Here is a 20,417-nt window from a genome sequence, read left to right on the forward strand (position 1 = left end):
TCCCGAAAGATTCGTCGCTAGGCAATGGGTATGGAACTGTTAGTTGTTTGTGAAAATGGGCGCAATCGCTAGCAGGCTGGGTGTCCAGCGAAACTGTTGGCCGTCAATGATGAAAGTTTAAAGTTGCTTACAACTTGGGAATTCCGTCAATGACCATAATTTCGGACCCTAATTGGGGAAGCAATTGTGGTGAAGAGCTAACTGCGCGCAGAGCAGCTGTCTGGTGTGGCTGTCAGCAAATGAGCCCCCTCGTAAAATATCTCACGTTTCTGAAAATTCGCTGCTGTACGGGCAAAATCTTAGCACGGTAATTTTCATGGTCAAGAAACACTTCGGGACTCTTGATAAGTATTCGCAATGTGGTAATTAGTGGGATGGACATTTGTACAAATAAGTTTGTGAAGATAGCATTAGGGGGTAAAAAATATGCATCTTACTGCTTACAACGCAAGACGTGCTTTCGTGTGGTTTCATTTCGTATTTATTTAATAAAAACTGACGTTGGATTGTGCTACTAGGGCCATTTCTTGATAAATCGCCTGCCCATTTACATATTTGGTGTGGATCTTTAATTTTTATATGCTGGAAAATGTGCTTGAGTGTCTCTCTCTCTATCCATCCTTCTACCAATCGCATTTTCTTTAAATTTCTTTCATACTTAATAAGATCTTAACGCGGTCTTCTGTTACTAGGGCTCTTTTCTTTTTAAAACTCATTGGCTTGTTTACCTCTAGTGCACTGTTTGTCAAACCATGTGCCTAATTACAGCCGTTCATCATACTCCATCTCTGTCTCATTTGCAGCGCCTGTAAATATGTCATTTCATGAAAGACGTGGAGGACGGCACGGCAGGGGATGGGGCAGAGGGTCAGGCTCAAGCAGAGGTGAGTGTTTTTCAAGTTGGAAGATGCCAGCGTGACTATGTTGATACCTGCCAAACGGTAGGGCAGGGACCCAATTACCAGCTATGGTAAAGGCGTCTTGAGTTTGATGAAATGCAAAAACACCGATGCATTGACTCGGGTGCAGGGTGTTGAAGCAATGTTTTTCATTTCAATTTTTCATTTTCGTTTCGGCACACCCAAAAAAATGTTTCGTTCTGCTTCTGTACCCTAAAGTAAAAAAAAATGCCATAACAGTTTATAACCATTTGTATTTGTATGCAAACCTTTCATATTGAAGTCATGATAAAAACACTGTATTTAATTTTTTCATAACTGAATTAGGAATTCTCTAAGCAGGCTCAATGCTTTGCATTACAGGGGTGGGCACAATCTCAAAAGCAGCATGTCACCTAGTGTAGCCTCTGATGTGCAAGATTATTTTTCTGATAAAACAAAGTTCAGTGCTGAGAATTCCCTCTTCATTCTGGCCTGTGTGACTGGCACAACAGTGTTCACTTGCATTAATATTAGCACCTTTGTTAGCTACTTTTCTCGTTTTTCATAAATTTGAACGCATCTTTACTTTTCAATCGCTTCCTGAGATATGCATTAATACTCGCGTTGCGTGACCTGGTTTGTTATACTAGACTGCCTTGAACTGAAAACTGATAAACATTTTGGTTTTTTTACTGGAGCAAAATAGTAGGTAATGTTTCCATTGTGTTGTCATTTTGTTCTGACACATTTCTTAAATGCTTGTGAGAGAACTCTAGGGAATCAAAATTACTGTGGAGTACCCCTGTCACAGTAGACATTTTAATGTCATGTGAATGGAATGAGATTCACATCTAATGACGTTATGGGGCTGCTACACAGTGATATATAATGTCATTAGAATTGAACGACTTAAGCAATTGAACGAGTTCAAGAAACACATTCAACGTCGCAGTCGAACTAAATGGATGCCCTCCACTCCAGGGACTACTAAAGAGGTGGCATTCTATATTAGACCCGCATTCATAAAAAACACGCTGTTAATGTTGCTCTTTTAAGGCATTTCTCAATTTAACAAGGACAGGTGTATACGGAAGGCTCTCACAAAATGTTTTTACTCTCCACCTCAGCGGCCTCTGGGTGCCGGCACTAATGGCCATACTGTAAACAAGAAGACGCCTCTGTGCATGTGTATGCATGTATCTGAAGCAACTTCATCAGGGTTGCTGCTTTTTTATAAATCTCACAATGAAGTCTCTTCTGGCTTATGCATACTTCTCGCAACACCGAGAACGAAGCAACTAAAAGATTACTTGCGGCAGCTTAGTGTCATTCTGCGGCATTGCCATGTCAGCCGTGTTGCTTGTGTTCATTTTATCGGCTGTGGCTATTGGCTAAGTATCATCTTGGCTTATAGTGGTCATATATTCTGCGATATGAAATATCTGTGCATGCTTATTTAGGGATGTGGCTTTCTGCATGTCTCTTACAATAAATAACTTTACTTTTCTACCACCTTACATTTACCTTCTTCAACTTTTCCAGCGATTTTTTTTTTCTTCGAGTTATCGACATTGACATCACGAACGAATGACATTACTTTTTATTGTGTAGCACCATCTCGGATCAAAGGACATTTGTTGCACCGAATGGCTTTTGAACAATAATGGCATTAACTCCTTCATTGTGACAGGGGTGTAGAACATCCCCCATATTCGTCTCTATTTTGGTGCAGAAAACCACGGGATCAAAATAGAAAAACAAATGAAAAGTGTGCATAGGTCATTGTACAGTGGATCTGCTGCTTAAATATGCTAATTTGAATTCTCTTGTCTTTCTGACCTAGGTGGATCAGGCAGGGGTAAACGACCCTCCCACATTCCTGAAGGTCTGCGAGGAAAGGAGATCGGCCTTTACTTTGCCCGCAGAGGACGTGCTCGAAAAGCGTGGGCAGATCGTCACCAGGTAATGCAGACATTGGAGCTCTGCAGATTTGGTTTTTCACGCTTATTTCTCATTTAAAGCTGATCTATAACAAAAAAAAAGGAAGTCTTACAGAAATCTGTTTTCAGAGGAAAATCAATATTGCATGTGGCTTAGTTTTTGCTGATGCAAATTAGCTACAGTTGCATGTTCAGGTGCCAGTTCAACAGTGCATCCTTTCTCAGTGCCTACAATTTTTACTTTCGTATGTCACTGAGATGGTTACCTGCTATTTTTGATCTTGACTGGCATTTATTTAATGATTGAAATGCATTTTAACCACGTTGGATGTCACAGTATCAACTACTTACCTCTGGCAGCAGTTGTTACTCTATCTACATGAATTTGACCCAAACTCCTTTAGCATAAGTTGTGAATGTTCTGTAAAGATGGTGAATTTTTTCAGTACTATGTGAGCCTGCCAGGAAAGGAAAACACAGATATATTTGAAACAAGGATGTTAGGGGATAGAAATGCTAGGGGCTGGATACACATTAAAAGAGGGTTGTCATTTGTGCTGTGTCATTTGTGTCATTTGTGTCATTCACTGTGAGGGGGCACATGTTAATATTCTTGCATAATGGCTGTATCCATATCTATGTGAATCTTGCTTTGCTCTATCCACTAGCAATCAGTAATGGCATAGGGCAACTGAGTTCTTAGTTGTGAATTGAATCCCATTCGAAATTCCAAAATGGTGGGAAGCCCATGTACTGCTTATGTTGAAGGGACATTAAAGAGAAAAGTAAAAGTATGTTGGACTGATTAATATTTTTTATAAACTCAATTACCACTTTATCGTGAAAACATATATTATTAAGGGAACAGAAAATCAGTACGAAGTTATTTTTGTAAACATCAGTGCTATCATTCTAACGGCACAGTCATCATCATCATCATCATCAGCCTGACTACGTCCACTGAAGGACAAAGGCCTCTCCTATGTTCCGCCAGTTAACTCGGCCCTGTGCTTGCTGCTGCCAATTTATACCCGCAAACTTCTTAATCTCATCTGCCCACCTAACCTTCTGTCTCCCCCTAACCCGCTTCCCTTCTCTGGGAATCCAGTTAGTTACCCTTAATGACCAGCGGTTATCCTGTCTACGCGCTACATGCCCTGCCCATGTCCATTTCTTCTTCTTGAATTCAGCTATGATATCCTTAACCCCCGTTTGTTCCCTAATCCACTCTGCTCTCTTCTTGTCTCTTAAGGTTACACCTACCATTTTTCTTTCCATTGCTCGCTGCGTCGTCCTCAATTTAAGCTGAACCCTCTTTGTAAGTCTCCAGGTTTCTGCTCTGTAGCTAAGTACTGGCAAGGTACAGCTGTTATATACCTTCCTCTTGAGGGATAGTGGCAATCTACCTGTCATAATTTGAGAGTGCTTGCCGAATGTGCTCCACCCCATTCTTATTCTTCTAGTTACTTCAATCTTGTGGTTCAGCTCTGCAGTTATTACCTGCCCTAAGTAGACATAGTCTTTTACAACTTCAAGTGCACTATTATCTATCTCGAAGCGCTGCTCCTTTCCGAGGTTGTTGTACATTACTTTCGTTTTCTGCAGATTAATTTTAAGACCCACCTTTCTGCTCTCCCTGTTCAACTCCATAATCATGAGTTGTAACTCGTCCCCTGAGTTACTCAGCAATGCAATGTCATCGGCGAAGCGCACATGCTTACGTCACACATGCTTACGTCAAATAACGGCACAGTAAAGGTACCCATGTGGTCTTATCAATTCAGTCCTCCACTTATTACTTCATCATTCGTCATCTGCTGTGCTGACTCATTATATTTCTTTTTTTCTCTCGCATAGCCAGTGTAATGTCTAAAGATACAACAGAAGGAATGCTAAATGAATATTAAGGAATGCTAAATGAATACAACATGACTAAAGATACAACAGAAGGAATGCTAAATGAATATTTGAGCACATTAGTGCTCAAATATTCATTTAGCATTCCTTCTGTTGTATCTTTAGTCATGTTGGGGTATATTAGCTACCTGCAGAGTAAAGTAGCTGTAGTACAGCATTGTAAAGTGATATTTTGGCAGATATATAATAAGAGATAAGTAATGCATCAGCAGGTGCAGCTATAGCACTCTACACCTACATAAGTCTGGCTGTATTGCCTTAGAGATGCTTAGTGGCTACTTTGTGTACTAATGATGATTATGATGTAGTGGACACTTTGCTTCTTTGCAAAACGATGAATCAAGACATAATGGGTACTTCGCAGTGTGCTTGCTGTAAGCTTCATAGGCAAGTTCACATAGGCCATTATCATGCCACACGTTTCTTTCCCAATGGCACTGTTGAAGTGTGAACCGAGGAGCAAAGTATCGCAAATGAAGAAGGCATTGTAAAAGGGCTTCGTAACACCATGTGTTCGACATCTTATTTCTTATAGTTCATCCATCCAAAATCAATCATGACCTAATATTTGAACACTGCAGCATCGGCATAAAATTTAAAAACTGCTACATTTAGTGCGTGCTTACCTTCAATGTGATGGCCCTCTTGTTCATGGTCTTTGAGGTGATTAGCTGAAGTAGTGAGCATATCCATAATACGCAAGTGCCTCACAACATCACTGCTGAACGTCACACACATGAACTGCATTGCTTCATTTCAGCCAGCATGTCGAAGTTGTGAAGGATAAACTTTTTTTCCTAAATGCCTTCATGTTATTTTTCTGGATGTTATAATACAAACCGGCCTTCAAATGTTGGCTTATTTTAATGAGCCCCTGACGACAAGTGTGAATTTTCTAGCCAAATGAAGAATGTGGCTTAAAGGAATGTGTGCCTTAAGTGCAACTATTTTTTCAACATTTCAGAAGGTTGCCGTGTCTATCGATTATCAGACTCAGCGAGAGCTAAAGCAGCTCATTCGCTGCATTAGCCTGGAAGAAGGCCCAAGTCACAAGCGGCTTGAGTCAATTAACACCGTGGCAGTGGACTACCTGTCAAATGCCCCATCATGCTTTGATCCAGAGAATGGTGTCGTCAAACTGAAAATACAGCGTGACACCGCACTGGATGAAAAGCTTTGCCAAAACATGCAAGCCAAGGCGCAGTTGCGGGAATATCAAAACATGCTCGACTTCAGGAAAAAGCTGCCTGCCTACACCATGAGAGAGGTATGAATTCTGAATATGCAATACTTCGTTGTTCTTTGTTGTTGTCTACATGATTAAAAAACATGGAAGATTTGGCCAATTGGCTTTCTTTTCATCTTCTGCACTAAATTCACATGCAAGCAGGATGCAGGGCGCATTTTTTGTTGTGCTCATCTGCGAGTGTGTTGCTTAGTGCATTGCTCTCTATTGCTATGTGCCTAGCTTTCTAGGGGCGTTGTGAAGTCATAAAAGCCACAAGTGTAAGCTCATGGCTGCCTTTCCTACTTACTGTTATAATTGTTATTTAAGCACAACTATTCACCTAATAAGGAGTTCAAGCTTGTAAGTGGCTGTCTGCTAGTGTTTCCGGGTCTTTGCTGTCTCTACATTCAAAAAAAAACTTATGGGGGGCTAGTTGGAACATACTGCGACATGTTTAACGTGACGAATATGAAATTGCTGGAACGCTAGTGCTATTTTTGACACAGGTACAAAGCTAGCGAAACATTAATGTTGAGTTTGATAAATGCATGTGTTTTACGCGTAGATATTACCCCTTTACGATCATGTGCGGCTTGCCTTCAGTGTCTTCTTCTTTGTATGTCACTCCAAGCCCTTTGTGGATTTTTTTGTTTCAATAAATTTATTTGTTAGATGCGCTTTGTCTGTGTAGTCCACTTTCTTTTTGGTCCTTAACCTTGTAACGCTGCCTTTACCTACAGGTCTGTTCTCACGCACTACATCAGACCCCAATCAAAGTGGGGAGTCAGCCTTTCGTTTTTATTATTGCATGTGAGGCCAGCTGATATGTAAACAAGAGGTGGGGTGCCGATCTTATTGCCTATATGAGCTCAACCATTTTAGTATAAGGTGATATGAGCCCTGACGCACTTATGTATGTTGCACAGTTATATTGTTGATCAAACATTATTGCTTCGTTGTTTTCTTTTTTTTCGTTGTCTGTTAGGAAATAATTGAACTGATTGAGAGAAATCGGGTCGTGGTCATCAGCGGTGAAACGGGATCCGGAAAAACTACTCAGGTAAGTTGCTGTTAATGTGAAGCTTTCCTTGCAGTCCTCTTTCTCGTACTTTGTGGCTGCTGTTTTTATGAAGACTTGAACATGGTTTTCATGTGCAGTCAAATCTCGTTATAGCAAACCTCAGATTAACGACGTTCTCGAATATCCCTCTACAAATGTAGATTATTTTTATGTAAAAATATTTCACTGCTACGAATTTCAGAATACCAAATGTTTCAGAATAGCATATCAAATTTCATTGCCTTATATCAGTACAATGCTTCAAAATAACGAATAATGATTTAAAAAAAAATTACTTGTGGCTGTTAAAATAATGCCCTGATGTGTACCTGCCATGATCATCATTATTGGAATACCGGCATCTATTCAAATGTGCTGTAGCCCTATCGTCACCATCACTGCCTGGTACTTGTTATTCGCGTCAGACATGGGGTGTCAGGCTCAGTCTTGGGCAGTAACAAATTACTAGTAACATGTTACTGGTAACCAGTTACTTTTTTCAGTTACTTTGAACTGTAACTAGTTACTTTTGAGAAATAGGAACTTGTAACTGTAGCAGTGTTCCTTTTTTACACAGTAACTGAAACACAGAAAATACAGTTACAGTTACTTTTGCTTTTATAAAAAATGATCTAACCGCAACACCCATTAAAGACTGATGTTAAACACTTTTTGTTTATTATAAATTTCTTCTTTACCATATCTTCTCCACTTTTCAACTTTCCGCTATAGCGCTTTCCTTGTAGTTTTGATGAAGATGCCTCTAAGAGGAACATTTTTCGTGCAGAAGACAGTATTCGGAGTTCACTTGTAAACTACATGTCGTAACTTAACCATGTTGCAATTGATTCTGAACTTAATGTTCTTTTTTTATGGGGGGGGGGGGGGGGGGGGCTTATATATTCCTTGTGTCACTTGAGCTTCTAGCTCTGTTCTTGGGGTGTGCCTGCAGTGGAGCATTCCTTCACCCTCGCTCTTCCTTTTGCCTTTGCTTCAGGCCTGAGAGAGGGGGAGGTTTGACAGAAAGGCTGTTGCAGTAACAATGTGTAGCAGCTAAAGACATGACAGGAAAGCATGCAATGTTTTTCAGGGCTTCACGATTTATTCATTATGCTATTTCATTAACTGTACAAAACTGTGAAGTTTGTTTTCAACTCTGTTTTGTTTTGCTTTTCTCTGCCAAGGTCCCACAGTTTATTCTGGACTCGTACATTGAAAAAGGCTTGGGGTCACTTTGCAAGATCATCTGCACTCAGCCGCGCCGTATCAGCGCAATCTCCGTGAGTAATCTGTTACACTCATACTAATATTCAAGCTTGTGCTCAGATGTAGTGTATATTTCATGACTGATTGCGAGGGGTCACTTTGCTGAAACTTTATTTTTTGGCGTACTGTAGTTTGGGCCGCTGCATTCGATAAGGATGCAGCTGGTTGGGTGTATTTAGCAACTATCATTCATTAAAGGGGTCGTAAACCTCTTTCCCAAGCAATCGCCGAATGATGTCAGTATTGCAGTTTATTGCCTCACGCACCGATTGCTGTGAAAATTTCTCGAGACCGTCAAGAACAAGTGAAGCTGCAGGCGTTTGTCACGTCTTCACCCACTTTTCTCTTGTCCTGACAAGTGTGCTGGGAGCTGTGCAGGGAGGGGCAGCATGGGGGAAAGAATTTATCTAAGTGCATGTGGTTAAACGTGATCGCTCTCTGAAGCATAGATTGGCAAACTCATTCATGAGTTAACTGACTCTGCTAACTCAGACTCGGAATGAGGTGCGAGTCTGAGTAAGTCTGAGTAATCTTTTGGCGAGTTGGAGTCCTAATAAGTTCGATTGAGAAAAATTTTGGTGAGTTTGAGTTCAAGTGTGTCCACTTGAGGAAAATTATAAGAGTCAGAGTCCGAGTGAGCCCTAAGTGCAAAACTTATTTCTTGAGCTAGTCTGAGTGAGCTCTACACTTTTGCAGCAAAAGCCGTTATGACATCACAACTCGGGTCACGCGCAGTTGTCCACAGCCGCCGCTGCCGATGTCCCTAACCGCATCGCGCGAAATTAGCAAAAAAAAAAAAAAAACTAGCACCAATGACACAGTGGGGCTCGAACCCGAGTCCGCTAGGTGCCAACCCAGTATTCTACCCCTGAGCAACGCTGGTGCTTGTAAGTTGTTGCCAAACTTGCCTTAGGGAGGCCTGATGTCGGGAAAGGAATCGCGTTAATATGACTTATAGAGCGTTTTAAAACAGCGAAAGAACAACCAGTCGTCGCACAATGGGAATAGCGTAACGAGTGGGACGTCCAATGCTTGAACCCATTACAAAAGCTTGTTCTTGTTCCCCTATAAACTGTGGCTCATACCCACTTCAGCCATACTTCCTCATCGTCGTCAGCCACTGCGTGAACAATTGGTACAAAATTCCTCGCAAGTGTTTAGCGGATGCCACACTTCTCAAATGAATGATGGAAAATAGCATAGCGAATGCCGGCTTACCACCCAATGAAATTTATTAGAAATGACATAGTGGGCTATGAAGCAAGTGTGCTTGCAGTATTTACCCAATGAGTGTTTCGAAAAGGCTCTGAAAGGCCCCTCTTCTAGCTTTCACTGTGACTGTGCTGTGTCTTCTGCACAGACCTGGCGTTTTTTTTTTTGCTAATCCATGTTTCGAAGTGATTCCTGTGTGTGAGTGTGGCTATCGTATAATGTTAGTAGACTATGGAGTACGGCCATAGGCGTGCTCATTGGGGGGGGGGGTGCCCCCATTATAGTTGCCTAAGAGGGTTATTGGCACACAATAAAGAGGGGGTGCTGCAACTTTTGGAGAGGACTGCAAAGTCAGCCCTATACATTGACATAATAGGGAGGGGGAGGGCGCTGCAACAAACTTTTGCCCCCCTTCCTGAAGGGGAAACCTTGCGCATACCTATGAGTATGGTGTTGGCATGTGCACAACCCCATGGCAAGAAATGCATCTGATCCAAACGCTGCTCTTAATATATGTCTGCTATTGGCCAATAACATGCCATCTGCTGTTTGACTTCAAACAGTGGGTGCCGACAGCTCCGAAGAGATTGGTTGTATGAATTGAAAAGATTGATTGATTGTGCAATGGTATGATTGTATGAAAAAATCGCACCTTATAAAATGGCGACCTTGTGTTTATCTCTTTGCTTGTACCATGAACGACTGCAAGAGTTGACTGAGCTGTTCACAACAATGTTTGCTATTCACAGAATGTGTTTTCTCACGAAGCCGGAGGAGTGGTGCATGACAACTTTAAAATAACCAATCAGTCCTAATTAATTGTTGTATCTAGGTGTGATCACTGGATGGCTACTACTGTGCAGAGACAAAGAATTTGGTGACGCATAAGCTTATGCGTCCATTGTTTCAAATGCGCGTATCATGTGCCTTTCGGAAAGAATTGTTACAAAATTGATACCATCAATGTTGTAAGCATAAAGCTTCCCTGTGGCTGTATTCTACATTGTTTATATCTGGGACTGTTGCTGTCAATGTGCATTCACTCAGTAAAGTGGTCAACAAAATGTACATCTCTGCATTGACGCATTGCATGGGATGTTATGTCTCGCAACACACAAAGCATCCAATCTAAAAAAGTACTGTAATAGACATTGACCACAATTGAAACAAAAAAAAGAAGGTAACTTCAAACAAAGTAAAAATGTCAAATTTTCTGCATGTAAGTTTTCACTACAGAAATTTAGGTTTTTGAGTGAGTTTGTTTACCTAGGCATTGGTAAATAACCGTTATATACAGTTGCCACTAACTATAAGACAAGGCTATAGTGGAAAAGCAGCAATGTCACCCTTTTTTGTGTGTGTGTGACTGTGGTTGTTATCTGTAACAGTATTTGTACTACTTGTCACATTCTTATCTTGAAGCTTTGCAATGTCTTATACAGCAGCTTTGTGCATCTCCAGTGTTTGTGGCAAGAAAAGTAACTGCTCTCAAGTTTATCATAGGGCATGTGCAATGTTCACATGAATTCACGTTACAATGTGGCGAGTGTACAGGGATGGGTTCAGGCATTTTGTTTCTGATAATTTTCATGACACTGTGGTAGCTGAAACGAAATTTCTATACATTTTGTGGTTTGTTGACTGTCTTGCAAATGCTATGGACCTTGCGTTCCAGGTGGCAGAGCGTGTAGCAGCCGAGCGAGCGGAGCGGTGCGGTGAATCGGCTGGTTATCAGATACGACTGGAATGGTAACTATAAGCAAATCTCTGCTGCAGTGCGGTTAATTCTGTGTTTTGTAACGTGCCAAGACAGTGAATGTTGTATTGCTGATTTCAGGGAAGTAAGAACACCAATCATTGAGCTGCTGCTGGAAGGAAATGCATGCAAACTTTATCCTGTCCTTGTAACCTTTGGAAAAATTAAAACAACACAAAAAATAACATATTGGCGGATGTACTAGTGATGTTCCCATTGTGCTTTTAAGTTCATTTAGATCTGCTCGACACACACAAAGGAACATCAAAATAAATGCTGAACCAGTTTGTGCTGGTAAATTGTTCATTGAAAACTCTTTAACTCTTCGTGGTCCGTTGTCGGGACCACGAAAAGTTAAGGAGTTGCACATTTTTTGTGTACATGAAGCGCTATCTATTGAGGAATAAGTGAGCTTTGTTGATGTTCACCTTTTTGACATTAGGTTGCAGCACAATCTTCTGCACGGCTACTAGCGCCTAGAGCGTGCCCACTTGCGCGCGGTTCGCTGAGAAGCGTGACCATGTTTTCATTGCGCGAATCACACGGCGGCACATTTAGTGAAAGCAATAATAACTTTAGTAAAGTTGAGAATCACTTGCCTCTATCAGATAGTGATGACAGTGATTCGACAAAGGCTAGTGAGGAGGAGGACGACGGTGGCGAATTTTATTGTGTAAGCTACGCATTGTTGTAAGACAATGAAATGGTGGTGTGAGATTGTTTTCTGGCTTCCGCAGGTTTTTATTGTGTACAGTTTTGTGTTAAGGCGCACAGAGCCACAGAGTCAGGGCCAGAACGAATCGCGACACCTGTAGTACCGCGCAACGTCATCCAACAGCTTGTGGGTGACGTGAGAGCTCGAGCCCAACAGCAAAGCCTGTTTGCACGGAAGGAGTGTGAGAAAGGCTAGATAGAACGAGCCATTTCATCTATAATCGATGTTGCGATGAGCTGGTGCAAGAATTCCAAAGTAGCGATGCACAGCAGCTCAGATAATTGAGCAGACGTCTTGTTCTGATGTGGAGCACTTTTAGTAAAACGTTGAAAGCTATTCCTTTTTTTTCTCCACCAGAACCGTAACTTGTGTGTCCTGTGGTGTTGCTGTAACAAGCACATTTTGACATGCATTTACAGCAGAATGTGACTTATACTAATGTCATTTGTGAAGCAAGCAACTCTGATATTATTACAGAGACCTGATGCAGAAACGAACCTCTTGGCACACTGAGAATATAGTTAGTAATCAATGCTTGTAGTGCTGCTGGTGTGTTGGAATTAGGCTTCACGCTAGCTGAGGAAAACCAGTAATTGCTGTAAATGTGAATTGTGCTTGCTATCCAACAGTGAGCTATGCAGAAATTCAAGCTTTGTGGAATCAATCCCGTACTGTATGTGCTGTGTAGGATATCGTAGAAACTATGCCATGGGCGTAGCCAAGGCATTGTTTCAACTTACCCCTCCTGAGATTCTTCAATTTTGCTTGAGTATATGTACGTACATGTACACATACAAATGCACGCTTGAACTTGCAAATGGTATAGTTGAACCTCCTCCCGACAAAAATTTCTGGCTATGCTACTGAACGATGCACTGCATGTCGCCTACAGTGCTCGGCCAAGTCAAGCCCTTCGAGGCATGGATAAAGTTCTTAGTCTGTAAATAGTAGTTGCTAGAACTATGAGCCTAAGTGTCTACTTGTAATTTTCTAATGTCTTGGTATGTTTTTCTCTTTCTAATTCAGTAGAGCGCTTAGAGATCGTGGGTCCATCCTCTTCTGCACCACAGGAATCCTCTTGCAGCAGCTTCAGAGCGACCCGTGAGTGCGTTGCCCTACCTATATTGCGAGTCGTTTGTGGCATGTTTGTAATGCAAAGCTCCTTTCTAGGTATATTGTGTCTGCTTCTCATGTGATACTAGATGAGGTTCACGAGCGAGACCTGCAGACCGATTTTCTCAGCATCATCCTCAAAGACTTGCTTGTCGTGAGGCCTGACCTGCGCGTGATTCTCATGAGCGCCACCATCAACGCGGAAATGTTCTCTGAATACTTTGGTGAGTGAGTGTGCAGTTCCGTTCCCTCTTCCGCGCCTGCCCAGACAAGCCAGAATTGGATGACGTAAAGGGTTACCATAAAATAAGAAGGGCGACTGTCTCATTGCTGTACAGGTATGGGAAAAGGCTTTCTGTCCTTAATTAGAGGAACTGTGAAACTTGAAAACAAAACAGCATAATAATATTAGTATAAAAAAATGCAGTGCAACACATCATAACTATACATTTGGGATTCCAGAGCTCAAATTCAGCTATGGAAGAGGACTTCATGTTGTCGAGTGTTGTACAAATCCATGTAACAAAATGCGATAGCCAGGTATGAATATGGTGGGAGTTGAACGTTATAAAAGAAATCTGAGGCTAGACTAATTGCTATATATTTCCATAAATTTAAGGAATTGGAATGCCAAGTAGTGTAAGACCGATAAATTGCTGTTTTAAGTGTTTAATACCATTCATTTTGAGATTATAGGTTTGTTTCAAGATAAAAAGATAAAGGTCACTGTTTATGTTTTGGAATTAGATAACTCAAACTTCCCTAAACTTACAATTTCAAGTCACAAGCTCCCTTAAACACAATGTTTTAAATTTTGATTGATGACGAATAATATGAGCCTAGCGAAAACTCTAGGCAACAATAACATTACTGGAAGCGGATGAGAAAGCATCAATAATGTGTTGGTGCCCGTCTATTTCTACAGCGCCTTTTTCATCTCATCAAGGGTGTTTTCACAAGAAGAAAGGTTCCTAATGATATGGAGGTGCAGCTTATTGAAATATGAGTAAATCATGTTTTTTTTAATGTTTATAAGATAGTTTAACAATCAGTTACTTCTATGACATGCTCTCACTTCTACATGGTGCTTTTTTGTTGCTAAACTGATTTGTGGTAAATGCTGAGTTACAGTTACTGTGTCTGTTGCATTGAGGTGCACTTTTACTGAGCAAAGTGCATGCATTGTTTTATGTAACATTACTCATCCACCTGAGGGTATGGTTCTAAAGGGAAGTGTAGGCATCTTTAGCAAAATGATGTTTTCTTCTGAAGGAGAGCATATCACTGTATGACAAGCTTGAGCAAACACACAAATCGGCAATGCTAACCACCTTTCTGTCATTGCGTGCTCTTGTGCACCTAACTTTGCAGCTGATGTGTTCTTGCATTCTAGGTAACTGCCCACGGTTGGAAATACCCGGCATAACATTTCCCGTGGACGTCATCTACCTGGAAGATATTCTCGAACATACTGGGTGCGGCTATTTCACGATTGTATTTCACAAATGCCGTGATCGTCACTGGCAGCTTTTAGAAAGCCAGTGTAGGAATTTAATAGAAGCAGCAGCATATAATGTAAATTGTGGCATAGGTCGCCAAACTCACTCACGAATTAACTTACTTGAACTCACTCACACTCAGATCGAGCCATAAGTCTGAGTAAGCCCGAGTAAGTAATATTTCGAGAGTTTGAGTCCAAGTGAGTCCGGTTCATCAAAATTTGTGTGAGTCCGAGTGAGCTATGCTCAGAAAAATTTTGGTGAGTAGGAGTCTAAGTGAGTCCAAAATGCAATATATTATTCTGAGTCTGAGTGATTTAAACTTTTTAATGCCGACCGATAGTCTTACTCATCCTCACACGTATTCCAAAGCAGAAAACTTTAGGATGGGGAAGGTGGAAGCTTGCGATGAAAAAACTGTAAAACGGGGGTTGTGTCGAGCCGACGTTTCGACACAACCCCCTGTTTATGGGTATTCCTAAGCAGTGTCTTTGATACACCATTTCAACATTTATTTATCAGACATACGAATTATGTAGAGGAGAATCTTAGCCCCCCCTCTCACCAACTCTCCCAAGGAAGTTCTTGGATAAATATATCTTATGCTGTCACCTCTTCAAAAAAAAAAAAAAGGACCTTACTGGTTTATGAGCACTAATGGATCGTATTTGAAGGTACCATATCAAAAAGCGCCAAGAAGAGCACCAATCACGTGAGATATTGGTGTCATAAAACGTTGACACCCCAGGTGGTCGAAATTTCTGGAGCCCTCCACTACGGCGTCTCTCATAATCATATGGTGGTTTTGGGACGTTAAACCCGACATATCAATCAATTAATTCTACACTATGGGACTCGTGAGTCAACTCACTCGGACACGCTCAGACTCAGGTTGAGCCGTGAGTTTGAGTCTGAGTGAGTCCAAATGAGTAATGCTTTGGGGAGCTTAAGTCTGAGTGTGTTCGGTGGAAAAAATTTTTGTGAGTGTGAGTCTTAGTGAATCCAGCTCAGGAAGATTTTGTTGAGTCTGATTCCGGGTGAGTGCTAAGCGCAAAACATATTTCATGAGTGAGTCTCAGTGAGCTCCGCTATATTAGCCAACCTATAGTGCAAATGCTACTCAATGAGGGCGGGCCGCCAGGTAGCAGGTAGTCTAGTGCTGCCGAGAGGTTTCTCTTTGTATTTGTGCCCCAGTGCACTCATCTCTACTGTCTTCAGCTGTTAACTGCAGGGCACATTTATTCGTGATTGAAAACGTGACATTTGGCAATTGCCCATGCCGCCACTATTACTGTATCTGAGGTATTTCAATGTGACTTTCGTTAAACCATGTATGAAATTGATGCTCACGCACCTAGTTCCACCATAAAGCGTGATGTTTCTCTCATATTGTGGTTACGCAATTTCTGACAGAACAGAGAGAAAGGTTTTATGACTGTGCTCATGACATAGCGCACTCAAGCATGCCTCTTGTCACTTTGACAGGTACCGAGGAAACAGCCTATTCGATGGCACTTCTGCTGTTGGAAGGAAAGACAGAAGAAAGTTTGAGGAATCCATTGAAGATACCATGCCATTTATAAGAAGCCTCGAAGGAAAGTGAGTGCATTCTTTAGACAGGGTAGTTTATACCTGGGGTTTACTTTTATTTATTTATTTTGTATTTCCGTTTCGCTGAGTTTTTAGGCACTTTATGGGGCTCTCTTCTAAGCGAAGAAAGCAAACAAGGTAATTTCTGTGATTACGACTGCTAGTTTTCGCCATGCACAAACACACAAAAACAACTCTACCTTTGGAAACCTACCTAGCGGTGCCATGGCAGATGAACATCCCTAAAGAAAGGCTTGTGCCATTGATGTTTCAATGGCTCGTAACAGATATGGGTGGCAAACTTCTATTTCTAGATGCACCTTTGCTCTCTCACATTCTTGCAACTTTTACAAAGTAACAAGTTTGGAGCACTGCCTTTGATATTTCCACTGTAGTGGTGGAGTAGCTATGGCATTCAGCAGTCGACCAGAAAGACATGGGTTCGAACGTAGCTATCATGGTCGCAATATTCCCTCCGTCTAAAATGCTAGGGGACTTAAATTGAGATGCATGTTAAAAAAAAAAATTATCAGCACCCAAGCACTTCGCACAATTGGTTAACGAGCGAAGCTGAAACATGTGGCCACTTGTAGTTGCAGATGTCGCAGCCGAAGCCAAAGGGCCGCTCAAGAAACTTTAGCCAAAAGCCGGCATAGGCCTCATTTCCACCATTGCCTCGTTGATGCTGCTCTGCCTGCAACGCCCCTTCCTCGGCTTGCCATTGTCGCTTTCATTCGACTCCGGAGGCTGCCGAACCCTCGGTGCACATTTGCAGCTTTTGTGCTTTGCCACCCAGGCCTACTTTTGAGCCCGGACTGTTACATCGGCCCGGCAAATATGCATTCTCTCGCGAATTAGGTGTCAGAGCTGTTCTTGAAAAATTGTCTGCTGTTCGGGCATTTGTAAGTTAAACCTTTTGTGACATCGAACTTTTCATGCGCCCGTGAGGTCGTCACATTATGTTTGTTTACTTCTCTCCATTGCCTGTTAGCCTGCTTCAGAGCTTTCCTTAAAGAGATGAAGTTCGCATGCACAAATAGGGCAGGGCCGAATGAACTCCTGACCCATCCTGTTTTTTTCCTTCCCCTCTACATTATTCCTCTCCCACCCCCTTCCATGTGCACCGCATTGAGGTGAAGTTCACTGAGAGAGAGATTTATGGAGCTGCACTTTTTTTTCGCATATTTTTGTCTTTCCTAGCCACTCTGTTGAAACTGCTGCTCGCGGGCACGGCGGCATGGCTGCGATGGGATGAATGACGTCGCTGATGGTGCTTCCAATGGCACACATGCTTAGGTGCGACGTAGAGAAGGTCGTTACTGACGTAGCAGCCAATGGAAACGCTTATCGTTTATTGTGGTGAACAGTTCTTTGTTTCCCCTAGCGATATTAAGTCAAACCTTGCAAAAAATGACATTTAACATGCCTTTTTTCAATTTTTAAAAATATTGTGCAGGGTATTTGGGTCACATCAAGTGTGCTCATTTTTTCTTAATGATTATATGATATATACTCTTAAAATTTGATTTGAAATTTTTTTACCTGTTGCGAACTGAACTCTCCTACTTCTACGTCCCCCCCCTTTCCCCCCTTCGTGTTTCTGTCGATGGCTGAAGCGATAGCCATTCCCGCCCCCCCCCTTTTCCCCCTCTCCCTGCTTCGTAGATGAAGCTACAAAAGAAGCTTGCGCGAAACAATAAACGTTCACTCGTTGCCCTAGTCTGCGGTTGTCTGCGTATGCTTGCCGTGGCTGCCCGGCTAGCTATGTAACAGTGGCGACGAGGATGGGATTCGCTACCCACGGTACCTGACGGACTACGAGTCCTGGCGTCAGACGAACGAGGACCGACCACGATGGCCTCCCTGCAGTTGCCGGATTACGACGAAACGAAAGATAAGTGGAAGCCTTACCTCGTCAGAGCAGAAGCGTATTTCGAGGCGAACAGTGTAACGGACCCGGCTAAGAAGCGAGCACTACTAGTTTCGGCGTTGTCTAGTAAGACGGTCGAGGTGCTAGCCGGCAGAGTAGCCCCGCGTGCACCAAATGAACTGACATACAAGGAAGTCGTTCAGAGCTTGAATGAGTATTATGACCCTAAGAAGCACGAGATAACGGAAAGCTACAAGTTCTTCAATCGCTCACAACTTCCAGGCGAAAGCGTTAGCGCATTTCTCGTTGCTATTCGCCGAATAGCAGACAACTGCAATTTCGGCACGTCTCTTGACCGCATGCTTCGGGATCGCATTGTCTGCGGCGTACGCTCCGTGGCACTGAGGAAACAGATGTTGGCAAAAAAGGATTTAACGCTAGAAGAAGCCGAAGCATTGGCACTGTCTGTCGAAGCAGCTGAAAATGGTGCCGAAAGCATGACCTCAGAAGCTACGCCCTTGCTTAAGCTACGCGCGTCCGAGGCCAACACTGTTAAAACATCTCCAACTCGGCACGCGGCACAGCATTGTGATAGATGCGGAAGCAGCAAACACGACGGCAACAGCTGTCGTTGGATTAGAGCAAGGTGTTATCGCTGCGGACGTCATGGGCATCTCGCAAAGATGTGCCGCACAACCGCCAGTAAGAGCCGCGTCGCAACGCATGCAGTGGAGGGAAGAGCTTTGACTCTCGAAGAAGCCGTAACTGAAGACGACGATAAGGACGAGACACATATATGGACCTTACTTTCTGCACGAAAAAGCCGCCTCGAGCCGCCGATAAGGCGCAGTTTTTCATGGAATGGCGTACAACTTACAATGGAAGTAGATACTGGCTCGCCTGTCTGCGTAATTTCCAAAAACGTGTTTGACAAGCATCGCGAACAGTGGCCAGCGCTTAAACCTTCTCAGGTGAAGTTGTCATGCTACGTTGGACCACTCCCAGTGATGGGGGAATTGCAACTTTGTGTGCAATACAGGGCCGTCTCAGTTTACTGCCGTCTTATTGTACTGAACTGCTCGGGACCTAACCTGTGTGGCCGGGATCTGATTTCCTTGCTCCACAGAGCGGGGGTTCCAGTTTTGCAGCCGTCGGCACAAGACTTGCTACACTCAACGCCAGAACCCGCTGGGGCAGTTCACAACATTGTCGACGACTATCACGACGTCTTCTCCAAGGATCTTGGCCTGATCAAGGGGCCTCCAGCCACATTGCAGCTGAAAGAGGGAGCGGTGCCGAAATTCTGTAAGGCAAGATCCATACCTTACGCTCTAAGGGACAGGGTGACGCAAGAACTGGACAGGCTGGTAGCCATCGGTGTACTTTCACCAGTCCAACATTCCGATTGGGCCACTCCCATCGTGCCGGTACTTAAGAAAGACGGAACTGTTAGAATTTGTGGTGACTTCAAAGCCACCCTAAATCCAGCCTGTACAGTTGAGCAGTACCCTCTCCCAGTGATTGAAGACATGTTTGCATCTCTAAACGGCGGGGAGTATTTTAGCATTCTTGATTTGCGAGATGCCTATAATCAAGTTCCTTTGGATGAAGCCGCAAGGAAGCTCTGCGTCATTAACACGCACAGAGGCTTGTTTTCGTATAATAGGCTTCCCTTCGGAATATCCTCTGCTCCGGCTATTTTTCAAAGAAAAATGGATGCAATACTGTCAGGTTTGCCAGGGGTTCAGGCTTACCTTGATGATGTACTGGTTTCGGAGGCTCGTGGCGATGGGAGTGAACGCCTGAAGAGTGTGTTGCAACGGTTCCGTGAACACGGAGTTAAGCTAAGGTCTGATAAGTGCAGCTTTAGACAGCCTTCTGTCACATATCTCGGCCATCGGATAGACAGAGAGGGTCTTCATCCCACAGAGAAAAATTTGGAAGCGATCGCTCAGGCACCTCGCCCACAGAACGTGGCGGAGCTGCGTTCCTTTTTAGGAATGCTGACGTTTTATGCCAAATTTCTTCCAAATATGTCCACTCTACTTTCTCCGCTCAACAAACTTTTGGAGAAGGGCACAGTATGGCAGTGGGGGCGGCAACAAGAAGCTGCCTTTGAGAAAGCAAAAGACAGCCTAATGCAAGCTCAGGTTCTTGTTCAATTTGACCCGTTGAAAGAGTTGAAGCTCGAATGTGATGCTTCCCCTTACGGTGTGGGCGCGGCGCTTTTTCACACGAGTAACGGCATGCCAAAACCCATTGGGTTCCGGTCCCGTACACTGACGGCCGCCGAGAAAAATTACTCTCAGCTGGAAAGAGAGGCCCTGGCTTTAGTGTTTGGCGTCACTAAGTTTCGTGATTACCTTTTAG

At 43.0% G+C, this 20,417-nt stretch overlaps 1 protein-coding gene across 3 annotated transcripts in view; it reads left to right on the forward strand.

The window, feature by feature from the left end:
• LOC119174611 (ATP-dependent DNA/RNA helicase DHX36-like) overlaps positions 1–20,417 on the forward strand; it is a 52,783-nt gene that overhangs the window by 238 nt on the left and 32,128 nt on the right. The window contains exons 1-11 of one of the 3 annotated variants that reach the window (XM_075889551.1): positions 3–28; positions 804–884; positions 2,725–2,843; positions 5,703–6,005; positions 6,952–7,026; positions 8,211–8,306; positions 11,180–11,253; positions 13,002–13,076; positions 13,146–13,312; positions 14,482–14,563; positions 16,073–16,186. In XM_075889551.1, coding sequence (XP_075745666.1) covers positions 25–28; positions 804–884; positions 2,725–2,843; positions 5,703–6,005; positions 6,952–7,026; positions 8,211–8,306; positions 11,180–11,253; positions 13,002–13,076; positions 13,146–13,312; positions 14,482–14,563; positions 16,073–16,186 — 1,190 coding nt within the window. In that variant the 5' untranslated portion in view covers positions 3–24. Of the gene's footprint in view, positions 1–2; positions 29–803; positions 885–2,724; positions 2,844–5,702; positions 6,006–6,951; positions 7,027–8,210; positions 8,307–11,179; positions 11,254–13,001; positions 13,077–13,145; positions 13,313–14,481; positions 14,564–16,072; positions 16,187–20,417 lie in introns of those variants that run through there. The other 2 variants (XM_075889550.1, XM_075889552.1) reach the window with 2 other exon arrangements.

Source organism: Rhipicephalus microplus, chromosome 3 (assembly GCF_043290135.1).
Source record: "Rhipicephalus microplus isolate Deutch F79 chromosome 3, USDA_Rmic, whole genome shotgun sequence".
Classification (NCBI taxonomy): Eukaryota; Metazoa; Arthropoda; class Arachnida; order Ixodida; family Ixodidae; genus Rhipicephalus; species Rhipicephalus microplus.